This window comes from Lytechinus pictus, chromosome 2, assembly GCF_037042905.1.
Source record: "Lytechinus pictus isolate F3 Inbred chromosome 2, Lp3.0, whole genome shotgun sequence".
Lineage (NCBI taxonomy): Eukaryota > Metazoa > Echinodermata > Echinoidea > Temnopleuroida > Toxopneustidae > Lytechinus > Lytechinus pictus.
In genome coordinates this window covers 31,483,414-31,501,353 of record NC_087246.1, presented here as the reverse complement: position 1 = coordinate 31,501,353, position 17,940 = coordinate 31,483,414, and the positions used below count along the sequence as shown (strand labels likewise).

General features: G+C 37.0%; 1 protein-coding gene across 1 annotated transcript; it reads left to right on the top strand.

The window, feature by feature from the left end:
• The first annotated feature begins 6,469 nt into the window (after window positions 1-6,469).
• On the top strand, window positions 6,470-17,634 carry LOC129254404 (uncharacterized protein F59B2.12-like). The gene has a single exon (XM_054892868.2). It carries the CDS (start codon window positions 6,980-6,982, stop codon window positions 10,538-10,540), a length of 3,561 nt encoding a protein of 1,186 aa, XP_054748843.2. The 5' UTR covers window positions 6,470-6,979; the 3' UTR covers window positions 10,541-17,634.
• Window positions 17,635-17,940: the final 306 nt, after the last annotated feature.

Genomic DNA, 17,940 nt, shown 5'->3' with positions numbered 1-17,940 from the left:
GCTTTGCCTTTGGTGCCTGGCTTCAAATGGGTGAAAATCTTTATCAAGACAATTATTCTGAACTTAAACGAGTGTAAGTCGAATCTCTAGTTTATTTTAGCGCAGATCTAGACTTGGATTGGGTTGGTGCAGGCCTACTGTCACTCAGTTGCAAAAGAACCTTCGTGCACACTATTTTATCCAAAATGTCCAAAACCAAATTAATTAACCACGCGCGCGCTCGATCGATCATGCATCATCATCGATTTTCACATTATTTATGCAAATTTGCAACGCGTGCCGTCAAATCATGCGCGCGTGTTGTGTGTGACGTCAACGTAGCTTTTAACAGTTGTTTGTAACAAACAAAAGGTCAGTAAACTTTTCGTCAGATGACGTCAAAATAGGCGTGAAGGTAGACTGTAACTGTAGCTTATAACAAAGGTTTAACAAACTTTTCATCGGCTTGGTGGCATGACGTCACGAAGTAGTCGCGTGCGCGCGCATGCAACATTGATATGACGTCACAATCCCCAATGTTTGTAAACAAAGATCCAGTGGGCACTGCGCTGAGTGAGCCTAGCGATATTGCTCGCATCGATGTACAGTACATCGATCACGAAGCTTTGTGTTTACGTTATTTACACGTTTTTTCTTCTTTCATTTACTACCTAATCCTGTTTCGACTATATTTTCTTTACCTGTCCATTCAATTACTCATTGTTTAATCCGTTTATTTTATTCATCAAAATAATTATTTCCTCATTTAGTTATCTACTCATCAAAAATTGATAAAAATGTCCCGGAAAAATGTTAGTTACTAATACTAGCTTTTGATTTGCCCCTTTGGAGGAAAAAGGTCTCGTTGTCTACTAACGTTATAATGCTGTAATAAATAAAATTCTTCTGTTACTGCGACCCTGAGTTCGCCCCAACCTGATTTGGATAAGACAGGATGGATTTGTCGGGGGTTTTGTTGCCGTTGCCACAATCAATGCCCCCCCCCCCCTTACTGGTTATTTATTATTAAAGGGGTATACTCCAGGCTGAAAATATAGGTTACATTCGTTATTACGAAGGCTCGTTATTCCGAAGATTCGAATATTCCGAAGGTTCGTTATTCCGAAAGTTTGTAATTCCAAAGGTTCGTTGGTCCGAACGTATTTTCGTTGGGTGGGGGGGGGGGGTCAAGCCCCCTAAAAAAATCTGATGTCAAAATGGGCATTTTGGTGATATTTTCACCATTCATTATCTGCGTGAAGTCTTTGTGTGTTTTGTAGTAATTAACTTGAGCAAAGCCTTTTCGAAGTGATTTCTGATTATTATCATAAAATATATATTTAGGCTTTTCACGCGGTTTGCCGGAAAAATGGTCAAATCTGAAGTTATAAAACTCGCTTTTTGGTTATGGGGCTAATCATTGTTAGGCACTACTGTTAAAAGGGCATCCTCGTGAGATGTTGCGAGCGCTAATCGAAAGTTTTTTTACATTTCAATAAGAAATGAAATATGTTGCGCCGTTCTTGTAATCATGAAAAAGATGTGTAATTAACTAAAGAATTAACGCGAGCGCGAATTAAACGAGCTTAATTTTAATATACGTGTTCAACCGTACCTTCGGAATAACGAACCCTGTTTTGTTTTCAGATTAATGAACCTTCGGGATAACGCCACAAAGTTAACGTTTGGATTAACGAACCCTTTTTCGTTATCGGATTACATCGATGTACATTGTAAAAGCAATTTACGTGTTTCGTTCGGAATTACGAACCTAGTTCGGAATAAAGAATCTTCGGAATGACGAACCTTTGGAATTACAAAGTGTAAGCGAAATATTTAAGCTAAATTCACCAAGCAAAGTGCTGAAAATTTAACCAAAATCTGATAACAAATAACGAAGTTATCGAATTTTAAAGTTAAGCAATATTTTTATGAAAAAATTTGAATAAACATAACTTGATGACAAAATACAAAAGAACAAGTGGAATATGACACATCAGTTTGCTAGTTGAAAATTCATGGAGACATTCAAAGAACTGTTTCTCCGAAATAATGCAAATCTTTATTTCATGTCATAACTTTGTCATGTTTGTTATTCTTTTTCGGATTTTATGAAATTTTCAGTGTTTGTTTGTTTGATTTTTCTTTATCCGTTCAAATCATATTCTTTTTAGCCTGAAATAGCCCTTTAATTGAAAATAGTCGAATACTACTGCTTGAAGATCATCACTCATATTGTTTTTGTGTAAAAATGTGTATTTTTTCACTCCTGTGTACGTTAACAACGCACACACACAATTTATATTAATAAGGCAATTATCCTCATCACCATTTCCCTCGGAGATGACCTTAAGCCGTCGGTCCTCTTGACGCTTTATATACAGGAATGATTCTTTCACAACTGCCACTTTGATTATTAACACTTTATATAACACGCCATTTCATAATGATCGAGTGAATCAATATGAAATTGTTGTAGGCCTATAATCTTGCGTCTCGGGAGTGTTCTTGTATGGTGGCCAGCGAGGTACAGATTTCCATTTATCGCCCAATAAATATGGTCACTTCATTATTATAGCGATTGAGTATTTTGGAGAGTGGATTCGTTCGAAATATAAATATATATAGATCGTAGACCTAAATGTTTATACCGGTGTTTATAATTAATTTCGTATTACAGAATCGTGAAAAGGCATATTTTAGAGACATTTTCTTCTATGCAAATCATTAACCAATACATCTTGTTTGTGCCATGTTATGTAATTGTTGTTGTAGTTGCTGTAAAAAAAATGACCTCTGCGATGACGTAAATCAAATCAAATCAAGGCATTGAAACAAAATCGGAACTTGAAAACCCTATTCACGCATTCATGACACACGGAGATTCTATCCACGCAGATCGGTGAGCACTGTGTCTTAAAGTGAAAGAGCGCCATCTATAGTCATATTACTTGAATGACTTCACCCTCGCGTACAGTACTCGAAAAGTTAGTAGTAAAAATGATAAACAAAGGTTGAATGAGAATCAATCAAAAATTAAAGTCGTTTCAGTTAATTAAACTTCCTCACTTTCTTGTGTTATAAGTTGTTGTTTTTTTTGTTTTTTTTACTCTAGTTCCATATAACTAGAAATTCACCAATTTGCCTACAAAGACAGTCATGAATGAAATTAATTAAAAATGTCTCAATTTGTAAATCAATGAATCGTGCATTCGTTACGACACTGATCATCAGTTGAATTCTTCCGTATAGGCCTATAATTATGTAATATATGTTATCATACATTACATAAGGAGAAATGAATGATAACCAAACAATAACAAAATGCATAACTTATCAAGAGTCACGTGGTCAAGGTGGATTGAAACATACAACTTTGAAAAATATGCATCTTAGCCTAACCAGGCCGGGCTTTTTTTTTTTGGGGGGGGGGTGCTCGCTGGCCGGTTGGAGGCCGGGGCAAATTCACCCCCACCCCTGTTATTTCGGCCGGCGATCTCGCGAGCACCGAAAACAATGTGCATATTATTTACAAGACATGGTCAATTTTTCTGAAATAATAAAGATACTACTTCATAATAATATAGATTGCAAACAATGTAGATACTATAATGTATTATTTTGAACGCAGAAATAAAATTGAAAATGAAACAAACAAACAATACATAGAATAATTCTGCTAATTTATACATAAATCATACCATTTGCTCTATTTTACTAAATAAAGCGCCTCAATATTTGGTGTAAGCATTCCTAATAATTTCATTTAGATAAAAAAGTTTTAGAAATCAGTCGATTTTATATTTTATTCTATTAATTCATATATTTCTTTGTATTTCGATCTTTTTGTGGTAGGCCCTGTAAATTGTTTTAAAATCAATTAATTTAATGTGGTAAAATGAAAATTATCATGTGTAGTGAGTAATTGACTTTCTACACAAAATCACACTGATTTATTAGCAATTTTTAGTCTGACAAGCTATAGCACTTACAACATGTTGCGTAGTATCAGATTAACGTTCACTCTAAATAATATTACAAGGATTTATAAATCCAGATCGGCTGTGAATAGTAACCAGCCGAATAATAGATTTAGATTTAATCTTTGTGAATTTAAATATAAAGATTAAAGATTTGAATCTATAGCCCCTGTTGTCGCAGTAAAATATTTTTCATCCCTTCATTTTTTTCATGGGTTTCTGAAAACATAACAAAAACAGCTCAATTAATTATAGGCTATACCTTTAAGCAAAGAATTCGATTCATACACCTCAATAGCAAACCATTGCAACATTGAGACATCGAAAAGTTATGAATTATTTTTGTTTCATTATTTTCATCCGACATCACGTCCCGGCATCACGTTAGTATTTTGCTATACCAATGGATATAGGCCTAGGCCTATATGCCTTAATTTGGCCTTTAGATTTTTCTTTCTAATTGATATCAAGGGAACTTCGAAAATGCTAGTTTTTTATCCCAGTTTCATCGGATTTTAGAGAGGATTTCAGCAATCAATGATATCCATTGTCATTAAAACGTAAGAGCGCCATCACATAAACTCCTTGGTTTATACGTCAATCAAAATACGAGTGATAATATTTGGTGATATATAAACCCATCACTGTAAAATCGCCGTTCAAAATGTCACTCTAAATAACAACTATTGTTTACATTTTTAAACTACTATTTAAACTTTTTAAACAAGTTGTGTAAAAAGTTAAAACAATTTGCTGTTAGAGTGCAGGCTTAAACAATGTGCTATTTTTTTTTTACTTTGATAGTGCAACTCATTTTCCCTCAGTATTTAATTTTATCATTTTTTTAGATATCATTAACCCCCCCCCCCCCGAACACGAAACGGAAGATTTTATGAATATTATGAATAAAAAAAGAACTGAATTCGATGAGTGCCAGGAAATGTTTTAGATTCGATAGAGGAGCAGCTATGGTCCGTAGAATCTTATGGATGATGCTGTGATAGTGGAAATAACAAGTAAAGTAGAGAGGAGAGAGAGAGGAGGGGGGGGGGGGGGAAGCAACAAAAAGAAAGAGCAAGTGGAAATGTTGGTGCTCTAGGGGAATGAGGCGATGATGATGATGGTGATGATGATGATGATGATGGTGGTTGTGATGATGATGATGAGGAGGAGGAGGAGGATGAAGATGATGAGGAGGAGGTGATGGCGGATGATGATTGATTATTATTTGTTGTTCTTTTGTTAACAGGGCCACATGGAAGACCACCAAATTGGTGATATGTCATTATGTGCCACCCTGTATAAATATCACAAATAATTAAATAGATTCATGACGACGACGATGATGATGATGATGGTGGTGATGATGGTGATGATGATATTCAATGACTAAATTACATCATATGGATGACTCGGAGATTCTAGTCCATTCGTTGTATTGGAATCAACAGCACCATTTAATTTTTCTCCGCTCAAAGGAGACAATATTGATGAACATAATTATCAGTCATATTCCATAATAAATTTGTTTCCGTTTGCTTCATAATGATTCGAATTAGTCATGTGTAATCAATCTTGTTAACATGAAATCATGTAAAATTATTGGCTGAAGAGATGTTGTAAAGATAGAAAATACCAATGCATGGCCCGAAAGAGCATATATTTTTCTATAACGTTCCAATACAATGGAGAGAATTGGGCAGCGAATTGAATTTGCATACCGTCGAATGAAGCCATTCTATGCCAATGACGACTGATGGGGGTCCCTTTGTGTTATCAACAATAATCGGGGCCGATTTTAGCCTCGAGGGTGAAGAAATCCCTCCCATTCCAATTCAAAGTCTGAATAGAGGGGCAATTAGGCATTAAGACCTCACCTCAACTAATGCTTAATCTTCTTTTGCATTGATGGGTACCCGGTACGGGGTAACCTCCCACCCCCCCCCCCCCAAACGAGGATGGAAATGGTCGCGCTTTGGGAAGCAGTTTTTTTTTTTTGGGGGGGGGTCGAATTTTTATCATCTCATTTTTTGGCGTTTGGATAAAGTGGTTGGATTTTATATTGAAATAGAAATATCTTCAATATTTTGCATGATAGGCCTACAGGCCTATAGGGAAATGTCCCCATATGAAACAGACAAAAAAAAAGAGACAAAAACTCACAATCGGCTATTTAGTGTCATGAGCGTATATTTTGGAGGGGGCAGACATGGTGTCGGGGGGTTGGGGGGTAAAGCTGCAAGCGAACGAGCAATATTTTGAACATTTTAATAGACCATCTAATTTTGTGATATACATTGACATTCAGAAAACGATATAATATTTCACAGTTTTTCCTAATATTTTGTTGTTTTCGTGGCGTGGTGGTGAAATTTTTTTTGGGGTCCATGAAATCCCAAGCGCCCCAATCGGTACGCCAGGGACTAGTAGTGATGTTGCTGATTTCGTGTTTGGGTAAAACTTGAAGTTGCGGAACCACCTTCTGAATGTATTGCTACAAGTACGAAGGCACGCACGTTAAAAAAAATAGCAAAGAGGGAAAAAGTTTGCATGACTCCATGATCCACCAAAAAAAGTTCAAGGTTTTTGCTGAGCCTCGCTCGCGTTCCACTGCACTGCACTGAGCTAGCTGCCAATCTTTCTCCCCTGTTGTTGACTCGACCATTCAAAGGCTGATATCTCGCGTAGCTTTACAAAGGCCAGTTGTCACGGGCGGGCAAGCTGATAATGACTTGCCGTGGATATCGGGATTTAGCTCCGCTAATAGCACTTTGATTGCATTGAGATAGAGATAATGCCTTGTCTATACAACCTAAGTTTTGAGTGGCATCACCCGGAACATTACTAACTGAGAACACGAACAGGTATAATCATCTATGCAGTCAGATAACAATGTATCATCGAAGCGTCTCGTTCAAATGATTCATTTTCGCTTGAGATTGGCGGTTCGGCCGCGCCGGAATTTTCGATCATAAGCGAGTTGCTGCTTTTCTGGAACCCCGCCTTGGCCGGCCGATGCGATGTCGGGTTACTCGTACGGACGAGGGACGGCTAGTCAGTTTGGTGGGGGAGGAGTAAGAGGCCAAGCATCCTATCCAACGAACGCTAATGCCTCGGCGGCCCGTCCGTCTAGCGAGCACAGTTACGGAGCAATGGCATACCCGCATATACCCTCCATCAACGAGTCTTCTGAATTCGGGGGAAATTATTCTGATCCCCACAATTCTTATCAGAAACAATCGCACAACCCATCTCAGCGGATGAACTCGAACATGCTTGGAGGAGATAATCGCAATTTTCCAGCTCCGAATATGGATGCCAGTGCTTACAATCGTCATTCAAATACAGGCATGCAATCTGGGTATGGAACGATGAGCGGCTCCACCCCGAATCGTCGGGCATCTGTGCCCCCGAATGTCGGCATCGGTTCTTTCTCAAACATGCAACGCTCGCATTCCTACTCTGGATCTTCGACAGACTCCGCATATTCAAATAGAAACGCTAGTATGACTCAATCTTCCTATCCTCAACCCAACATGTCTAATCAAAGTCAACAATATGGAGAAGGATTTGGGCCTTATGCTTCTCACCACAACCAGCCTGCTGCTTATAATCGGACAAATGCAATGATGAAATCGAGTGAGATGTGGGACAGGACAAGTCAAACGCGAATGGGACAGGCTCCATATCCCAATCCTCATCCAGTGAATATGCATCTTCCTCATAAAGCCAATTCAAACCAGTACCATCAGACCCAGTTTCCATCATCTCAAACTCAAAGACAAAGCACAAACTCCCAATTGTATGCAGCCAATAATACACCTGGGATGCATTCTTCTGATATGAACATGACTGTAGCTGGTGATGGATCGGTGTCATCGGATTTGGGAATTCGAGGGAATCAGTGTGTGAATCCTGGTGCTATGATGGGCCAGGCATATGGGAACAATCAGGCAATGTATGGCTCTTCTGTTGGTGCAAGGATGAGGGTGCCAAATCAGCGCTCGTCGATGTCCAGAGGGGGAATGTACAACTCCATGACAGGTGGAAACCAGGTGCCAGGGTCACTTCAGAAACTAAGACATTATGGACCAATGCCTAACTCCAGTTCAGGCTATTCGAGGACTAGTACTAGACCAGGAAATATGCAAAACAATGTAGGAACAGTGAGGAATACCGCAGGCAGTGCTTCAAATACGATGGGGATGCAAGGTGTATGGCAGGCTAATAGTGGATCACAGAGTGGGTATGCCCAATATTCCCAGAATCAACCCAATGTGTCAACAAATGTGCCTTTTAATGGACTTCCGCAGAACAGCAATATGCAAATGCAACAACCCATGAACTACCCTAACAACATGGGAATGTCGAACCAGCAACAACAGCAAGCGCAGAACCAGCGGAATTTCTCAGGATCAGTGCCATCGAATGCAGGAATGGAAAGTCTGTCTGCTCCAAGTGGGATGTACGGACAGAGCACCACCCCAAATACTGGCTCTGCTCCTTATCCTTCCGCTGGTTGTACAGATAAAGTAGATTCCTCCTCTGCGGAATTCCCAAGTAATATCTCTGCTGCTGAAACTGAAGCTATGATTCAGCAATTGAACCAAGATCGCATTTTCAGTGCTGAATTAGAGAAGCTTGCTAGACTATCACGCAATCCTACAGCAGATGATTTTATTGCTGACCCTGCTGTTGCTACACCAGTTACTGGTACTGGCGAGCCCACTAAGTCTTCATGTTCAGGGTCTAATACCTTCCAATCTACCAGTATTGACGAATTACTAGATGGTGGAACCTGTGTCGCATCATCAGTTTCTGAAAAACCTTCTTGTGTCGCAAATTCTAATGTAAACCTTTCCCATGCAAACTCTCATTTGCAGTCCCCTAGTACATCAGTTTCTGGTTCTTTCCAGTCAGGGAGTGGAGCTGTAATGAATCAGAACCAGCCAGATCAGATTGCTTCATCATCATCCTCGGCACCTCATACCCCAAATAGTACTTCAAATGTGGGCAAGCCTGCTCAGAACCAGAATAAAGGACATGCAAGTGACAAAAATTCAGAAAGTGATACAAACCAAGGGAAAGCTAGTGAAAGCAATGAGAATTCAGTGCAGCATCTACAGCGAATGACTCAATCTATCAAAGACACAAGTAAGCAGGATGATCTGATGAAGGTTGCAAACTCTCAACATGCTGAGTATTTGAGTCACTCTTCAAGTGATAATTACGGATCTCAGAACTGTATTGCTGCTCTTTCAGCTGCCTGCCGTAATATCATCGCTGACATGGATAGTTCGATGCCCAAACAGAACAGTGGGCAGAAAGTTCAGAGTCCGCTCGGCAAGAACACCAAGTTTGATGGATCATCGGGGTTTGGGACAAAATCTGATGCTCTTTCTGGTTTTGGAAGTGGTCCCCCTTCTGTTAACAGCATGGGAGATCAATTTGTTGCACCGAATAGCTGTATGATGACAGCTCCTCCTAATTGTATGCCAATGGACTCTTATGCTGCATTTCCAAACAATTTCAATGGTGCCAACCCAATGGCGATGCCGGACTTTCAAGGGAAATACCATGATTTTTTAGAGCAGAACCTACCTATGCAGATGGCTGGGAGGAGGATAGACGAGAAACCACGGAAGGGACGTAGGAGGAGAAAGTCCGAAGAGTTCTCCACTGAACAGCTTATTTCCTGCAGCATGCCTCCTGTGAAACCAAAGCGAAAGTACCGCAAGAGATCAACTCAGAATCCGCCCAGTGTGGAATCCATGGAAGGACCACTTTCTGTTGATAATGTTGTGTTCACACCACTTAGTGAGAGTGGTTCCCATCAAGCTGATGACATGGGATATCGTTCTGCCACCCAAACGCCAAATTCTGCTCCCAACTCTTGGGGGATGGATGTGAAAATGTCATGTTCAGACTCAATAAGTATGGCGATGTCAATCGCGGATGGAAATCAGATGGAACATGTTTCGCAAGATTTATTGGATAGTGTTTTTTCTCCCGACACAACGATGTCAAGTACTACTAATCAGGAAATGCCAGAATCGGGAAATTGTGTTCCACAGGGTTCTTCCCCTATCATGCATAATCAGTCCCCCCTTGGTCACCATCATCTGAACAACAATCATCCTATAGGTGCGGATCATAAACACAACATGTATCCACCTCAGTCTAACAATATTGGATCTTCCACTGGAGAAGCGAATTGTCAGTTCATATCAACGTCTACCCACTCTGTGAATGGTAATGTGAAACAAAAGGATGTTGAGGAGGCACATCCACTTGAAATCTTGCAAGCACAAATAAAAATTCAACGAAAACAGTTTAATCTTGGAGAATCGCAACAACAATCGCAAGGAGCGAAAAACACTGAGAAAATCAGCAAAGTTGAAAATGCTTTGCCAAGTGATCTCGAGATGGATAATTTGTTGTCAAGTGAGGAAACATCCTGGTATCTTTCAGAGGATCAACCCAAAGACCAAGGAGGAGGAGGAGGATTATGGGAAGATCTGTGCCCAAAAGGTCAGACAAATACTTCCTCTAAACCTTTGCTTTTGGCTATGCAGTCATGATTGTTTTGTTTCTCGCTGAGCTTCTGTTTTGCCACCTCATGCTCTAACATTCCATTGAAGTTCTTCACCAAAGTTGGATTGTTATGTTTGTTCAAGTTACTTTGCATGCAACTTTCAAAGTTCAACTAACTGACTTTGCTTCATCACGCTTTTCTCTATTCAAAATCATTTATGTGTGCAGCCATTTGTTTGTTCTTTCTTCCAAGTATATTATGAGGATGTGAATGTTACATCAGTTTTGAATACTTCAGAATATCTTGGAAAAAACATACTGGAATTCTTGGATTGTACTTGGACTAATCATACGTTCACCAGCACTTTTTTCAGTACTATTTTGTTGATCAATATGTCTTTTACATTAGAAATATTGTTTGATGTACCAGTAATGTATGATCAGTTTATTAATTTCATTAGGCCTACATATTGTAACAAAGGGTTTTTACGACTATGTAAACAGCATAGTTTTCAGAAGAATTGAAAACCTTTTAGAATAACATGTACATGTAGAATCTGAGTCTGTCAACATTATGTAAGCAATTGGAGTTGACCTCAAGAGGCCTATGCAAGGTTATTACAGACAAAACATTCAAGAATTTTAATTCCATTAGATGGCTTTAATTCAGGATTCTTTGATACCAGATGTAGATTGGTAAATTAATATTTTCATTGAGATTTAAGATTAGCATGTAAAAAAACCTAAGATTTCGAATTTGAAAAATGATGCAAATAGTGCAAACTATTACCTTGGTCACATCTGCTCTACGGCGGCCGTACGGCAAGTCGAAAACAGCCGTTTTATTAATTTAAATTCAAACCCCTGTATGTAGTTGGACAAAAAAATGTTAAAACGGCTGTTTTCGACTCGCCGTACGGCCGCCGCAGAGCAAATTTGATCAAGGTATTAATTACCCCTGCATTCAACAAAAATCTGTTTGAACACTTACATAATATATGTAGAAAGTTGATTTTATCCAATCATAAGCATGTGTTTTAACTTGCTTTTAATTTCTTAGTTGCGATTTTTTGCAGGTCTTTCTGCAACAGGGCCATGGAGAAAAGCAGTAAATGGATGAATGAGTTCATGCATACCTTTACTTAGAATTGAGTTTTAAGACCAACAAAAATTTGTTCTCTAAATTTCAACCAATTGTTCAATTTCTAGAATGAGCTTGAATGATTCTGTTCTAAAAATTTGTTCTGAAATATTTGTAGGGATCATATACAGTTCAAATTCTTCAAACCACACTAACAGGATGAAGGAAAAGGAAAAAAAACAGAAAGAAAGTATTACTAGTATATGGACATCACTGAAATGAAAAAAAAATGTTTTTTCTCACTAAGCAGGCATTCCTTTCCTATGACCAATCGTTTTCAAACCTTTTCCAACTCGACATGAACAAAAGCGTCATGCTACCTTTATAAACCTCGAAATGGCTCTAAAGAAAACTTTGTAGGTCAGCTGAGTTTATCTGTGAGTTACATGGTCAGGTACCAACCTAGTTGAAAGCTCAATGTTTGTTTGTTTTTTCACAAATGTTGATTCAAACAGCCTTGCAAGATTCAATTTTAAGTTCTTTTTTTTATTGTAGCAAACCAGCAAATTTTTTTAAGGTGGTACAATTTTGGGGTTTAAAAAATAGACCACTCTTCTAATACTACATGGTCTAATAATTATTTCCCCAAGCTCTACATATAGGTCCTGTGGGTATTCAAAAGTCAGTCAAATGTAGGTTTTTTACCTGCGAGTGTGGAGTCTATTTTTTGATAATTTACAGTGATCCTATTCTATGATTTACAACTGTAGTACTGAATAACCATATTAATAATGGATCGTAATACATGTACATTATTGTAATTGATAATTAATGGACAGTCAAAGTTCAATGCATTTAAAAGTCAAACATATCCAAACACTTAAAAGTAATTTTAAGGTCTGTTGATAACAAAACTTCCACTTCCATACCACTGACTTCCATACAAATTAAGAAAAATATTTGTAAATTATTGAAATCTCGATCAATCTAGTCATCTGGACCAATGAATTGATAGAGAATGTTTCATATCTGATCTTCCAGGACACCACATCAGCTTGTGTGCGTAACCTGGACACGCATCCACAATCACAATTGAAATGTTCCCCATTTAATTCTGTAGGCCAGATTGCTTTAATTACTTTTGAATTGTAATTAAACAGACATGACATCAATTCACGTATCCCTATCTGAAGAGTTTGATGTACATGATTGACAAAGTAACCCATCTTGTACAAAGAAATTCCCTTTTTTTTGGGGGGGGGGGGTTAGGTGCCTATTTGTGATCAGAGTGGTCACAAATATGTGATGGAAAACAGGATAGATTGTACATTTAGATATCTGTGTTAGTAGCTCCATGCACAAATGAAACACCTTACAATCACCAATTTGTGAGAAAATAATGTACATTGAGTAAGGAGATTTTGATTTTGGTCAGTAGTGATCAATGCAATTACTTTCTCATAATGATGTGATTTAATTTTAGATGGTTCTCATTCAGCTTTTCTGCCCCCTTTTATTCTAAAGGTTAAAACTAGGGACAGTGATTTTCCGTTTTAACGGTAAATGAAACAGAAATTCCGTTTGGTTCTTACACTTTCCATGTAAAAATTCATGGAATTCACCTTTGCAAAACGGAATTCAGGTTTTTGCTGTGTACATTTTCAGTGACAAAACGGAATTTCCATTTTTAGATCAAGCTGAAACGGAATTACAGATTTTCAGAAACGGAAAAGACCATTTTTTGAAAAGGAAAATCACTCTCCCTATAAAATACATCTTCATATAGGTTGATGTATAAGCATTCAAAATTCCATAACTATTCAAGAAATATGCTCTTGATTTCTGCAATGCTCCCTCTTCATGAATATATGGGCAACTGTAATGATTTCTTACTTGTTTTGAGACTTGTTGATTGATAAGGCTTGCATTTCTTGTGTTAGTGAGTTTGGGGCTTGTATAAACCTGGGCCTGTTGCTAAGAAAAAGCAAAAAATATTCATTGGTAACTATATTTAACTGCCATTGAACCTGTCTTGGGGGAGTTGGGGCGGTGCTTATTGAATCATTGGTTTGATATAGCTGAACATTGCACATTGGGTCTAATAGTTTGATAGCAAAGTTAGTAACTTTTATCCAATGGGGTTCTGTTACCTCTGTACTTATTAAGTCTCTAAACAAGTGACTGTTTTCCTTGTAGGTATGAATTTCATGGCAACTGTCATTACAGGGCTTGCCTTTAACTTTTTTTTAGGTGGCCAGCCGGGCCACTTGCCTAGGAGGTTTGGGTGGCCGAATGGAATTTCAGGTGGCCAAGATGTTATCCTGTTCAGATGTATGAATAGCATTAGTAACACTTGGGGATAGCTGTTCAACTCCTGTTTTAAATGAATCACACAATTGCAAGAGTATTTGCAGTGGTTACAAAAAATGTCTTGACAGAGAGTATTCACTGAGTATTGTGTTTCAATGTGGCCGTCATTTCCTTACACAATTAGTATTATACATCCCCCCCCCCCCATTAGAAAATTATGGGGATGACATAGCACAGTTGTAATCGGTAGCTGAATTTGTCTAAAGTTTTGAGATACATAATGAAAGGAAACCACATATTTGAGAAATAATGGAAAGAGCAAAATTCATGATGCAGCTTGTAGGCTGTTCTAGATTAAGATCATAAATGATATTTACAAGATGTTGTGTCTGAAGAGAATAAACATCTGATTTAAAAAAAACCTTTTTTTGGACAATTACAGTTTGTAAAATCCTTGCCTAAGAAGGAAGTAAGACTGCTAGTCTTGAAAGCTGATTTACCTCCAAATGAACAAAGGGAGCTTGAAAGCTTGTCACCATTTTACTACTTACATGGCAAACTTGGCTATGCCCTGTGTTACAATCTTCTTAATGGCAGCTTTTACAAAACTGAGAATGTCAACATGCCATTATTTGCCCACCTTTCAATGGCCCCTAATGTTTTGCAACAGACTTAGGGAAGGGGCTACTGTGTTAAATGCACAATTTCTGTGAAAAGAACTTTTGAAAAGAGAAGTTGGAGTACGATTTGTATTTTTAATTGATGGATGGCGCACTTATGCATGAGCCAGTGTGAAAAGTATGTTAGGATACATGAAAAACCTTTCATTTGAAATCTACATAAAAGATGTAGGCCTATATTTGTACATGTACTTATTTCGTTTGTCAGGAATTAGGATCCTTGTGTATAGCAATTAATCATAAAACTATAATCCCTATTCAATTGCATTACAGAGTTTTAGGCTGTCTAAAAGATGAAAATGACTTTGTTTCATTTTGTACAAAACAAACTATTTTCTTTATTTAATACACTTCCCTTTCAGAAAATAAGTAAGAAAACTTAATGAATTACATGTAGTTGGATAACCACTAAGTTATGAATTTGGTACCTCTTCTACCTTTTTTAAGGTTTTATAGTCTGCGATCTGTTGAGATTACTGACTCTACATGGTATTGTGGAAAATGTGCGATACACTGATTTAGAGAGACTATGAAACACTGTTAAAGTCAGGCAAAGAAGTAAATTGTAAAGTTGTATGATCTAGTGAGAGGTGTGCAGAAACGATAGAGATGCATTAGCTCAATTGTATTCTTGTAGCGGACAAAGAATCGTTCTTTGGGGCTTATCATCGAGGTGCTCCAATGTGTGTACTTTGGGCAGTAGGCACGTAGCTCTATAGAATTGTGGAAAATATTTTGGAAGCAAGCCAGGGTCAGAAAATGCTCCTTTCATTAGCTTTTAATTCAATGAAATATAAAAGAAGATTTTTTTTTCATACAGGGTACAATATATAATTGAGATGTTATAAAATACATGTACATGTACATCATGTAGGATTGGTAATGTAAAGTACATTTATACCTCGGTCACATTTGCTCTACGGCGGCCGTACGGCGAGTCGAAAACAGCCGTTTTAACATTTTTTTGGTACCAGCTACATATAGGTGGTTTGAATAAATGAATGAATAAAACCGCTGTTTTCGACTAGCCGTACGGCCGCCGTAGACCAAATGTGACCGAGGTATTACACAAAACTGAGGTGTTCCCCTCTTCTATTATCTGATAATCATGAATAAACATGTATGAAACATTAATGAAATAAGTTTAATTTCAACTTCCATGTATTTAGGTGCCATATTTATAATGTTACATTGTATTACACATGTACATGTATAATCAAAATTTGAATCTACCTACTGTACATGTACAGTAGGATGCATGGGTTGTATTATTTTTATTAGTAGGATACTAGGGTTTAGGGGCATTTTTCTGTTCTAAGCTTTTTCACTCTCAAATCTGAATCAAATATGAATTACTGTTGAAGGTAAAATTGAATTGTTTCTAATAAACTGTGTTTTCAGGCCTTGGTTAAATTGTGGAAAGTTCATCATCTATCATGTACAATCATTGAAAAATCATAATAATATATAAAAGCCTATTTGACAAATTGTATGTTTGGCTTCTACATGTTGGCACCACAGTAAATATTTGTTGAATTGAGAAAAAAAAATGGCCATTATTGCCAATCACTTCATGTGAAGTGAAACATCTGATCCATTAATATTTGCTTTTAATATGATGTGGTCAAGAAATTCATTATAATTGATTCACATGTGACTCACCGACTTACATTTCAAATTTACTTTGTTCTCTTTGCGATGCTGCTGGTAACATCACAATCTTGTATGACTTCATGAAACTAGTTGAACTTGTCTGTGTTTGTTTTTAATTCAAATTCAATATTCTTTCTTACAATTTGGTGCTAAAAATGTATCTTTTGTTGACATGGATCTTACATGTACAGGTGAAGATATTTTCAATCAATTGATATTATATGCATGACACTATGGAACATGATTGTAATTCTTCCACTCTGATATTGTGTACATATATTGGTCAATATTTTGGTTCTTTCTGACAGTTCAAGCATGGAGCTATAATAGCTCCATGGTTCAAGGGAAAGTCCGCCATGTCTGTCATCACTCATCAAGTTAGTTTGATAAAAGCAGAATAAAAAACTCCTCAGAAATATATATCAACATAAAGTTTGATGAAAATTCATCAAAAGGTACAATATTTATGTTTTCAATTTTTGTATATTGAAATGTCACTTGTGAGCTGCAACATGTAATCCTTGTGAACTATGAATCCCATAATTTTTTTTTTTAAGTACTTAAATTATGAATGAATCAATGAATTTTTGCACAGAAAATATAATACCGGTACATGTAAATGAAGATTTAAAAAAATGACATACCTGTAGGTGTAAAAAGGGATCTTGAGTTTCTGATGAAAATGCACTTTACATGTGTAGTCCCCAACTTTCTATGATAAGGAAACTAATTATGGATATTTATTGAAATGATTTGGGTGCAAAATAGATCAATTAAAAAATTGTCATTTACAAAGGAATATCCATGAAACAATATGATATCAAAGGCAAATGTAAAACCTGTTCAATCTACTTCCATCCTTTTGTTTGTTTCAGGTTTTTAAGCAGATTTTGCTGTTTGAAACTCCTTTTCCAGATGTTTGAACATGTCGCCATTAATTTGAATTTAGACACCATAGGATACAGAATTTATTTTTTCAGTAAATTGAAAAGTGGAGTGTCATGTAGGGCTATATTGCAACTTGCAAAGTGATGTCTCTAATTTAAAAAAAATGAACAATTTATGATTAATACTTGTATGTATGTTGGTTTTTCATTGAACCCTCATTGATATTCTCCCATTGTTCTGTTTTTACTGTATATTTAACTTGAGGGTAGGCTTTCCCTTCAAATTCACTAATTCTTACATTGTATTATTCATTATGATCATGTGAACCAACCTAAAGGTTTTTAACCGAGATTTACCTTTTTTATCTCTTACCTTGTTTATATATTTTTGACTTGAAAACCTCAGATTATAAATAGAAATGTGTAAATTATGATGACCATGTGTATAAAAATGTAAATATCACATCTTCTATTATGAATTAAAAATGACTCCTTTGATGCTATTTATCAAAATAGGAAAACAACATCAATCACCTGCTTGTCACTGTTTAAATTTGTACTGTCTGATAAAGAAAGATAATTTATTTTGTGATTGTGATTTAATTAGCAGTTTCTATGCTCTGAAGTATAACGCACAGGTACAATCTAAAATATGGAAGGGCATCATTTCAGGTGTAGGAAACGCTGTCACTCTTTGGCCCTTTTTCACTCTTTCCACCAGATAAATAATGTTGTCTCTTTTAAAGTTTGAGTTTTCTGAAAGCCTAAGACTATTGAGATGAGAAGATATAAAAGGTACATATATGTGCAAAATATACGGTATTGGGTAGGAATCT

Coding starts and splice junctions, on each gene's coding strand:
- LOC129254404 (XM_054892868.2), top strand. CDS start 6,980: ATGTCGGGTTACTCGTACGGACGAGGGACGGCTAGTCAGTTTGGTGGG.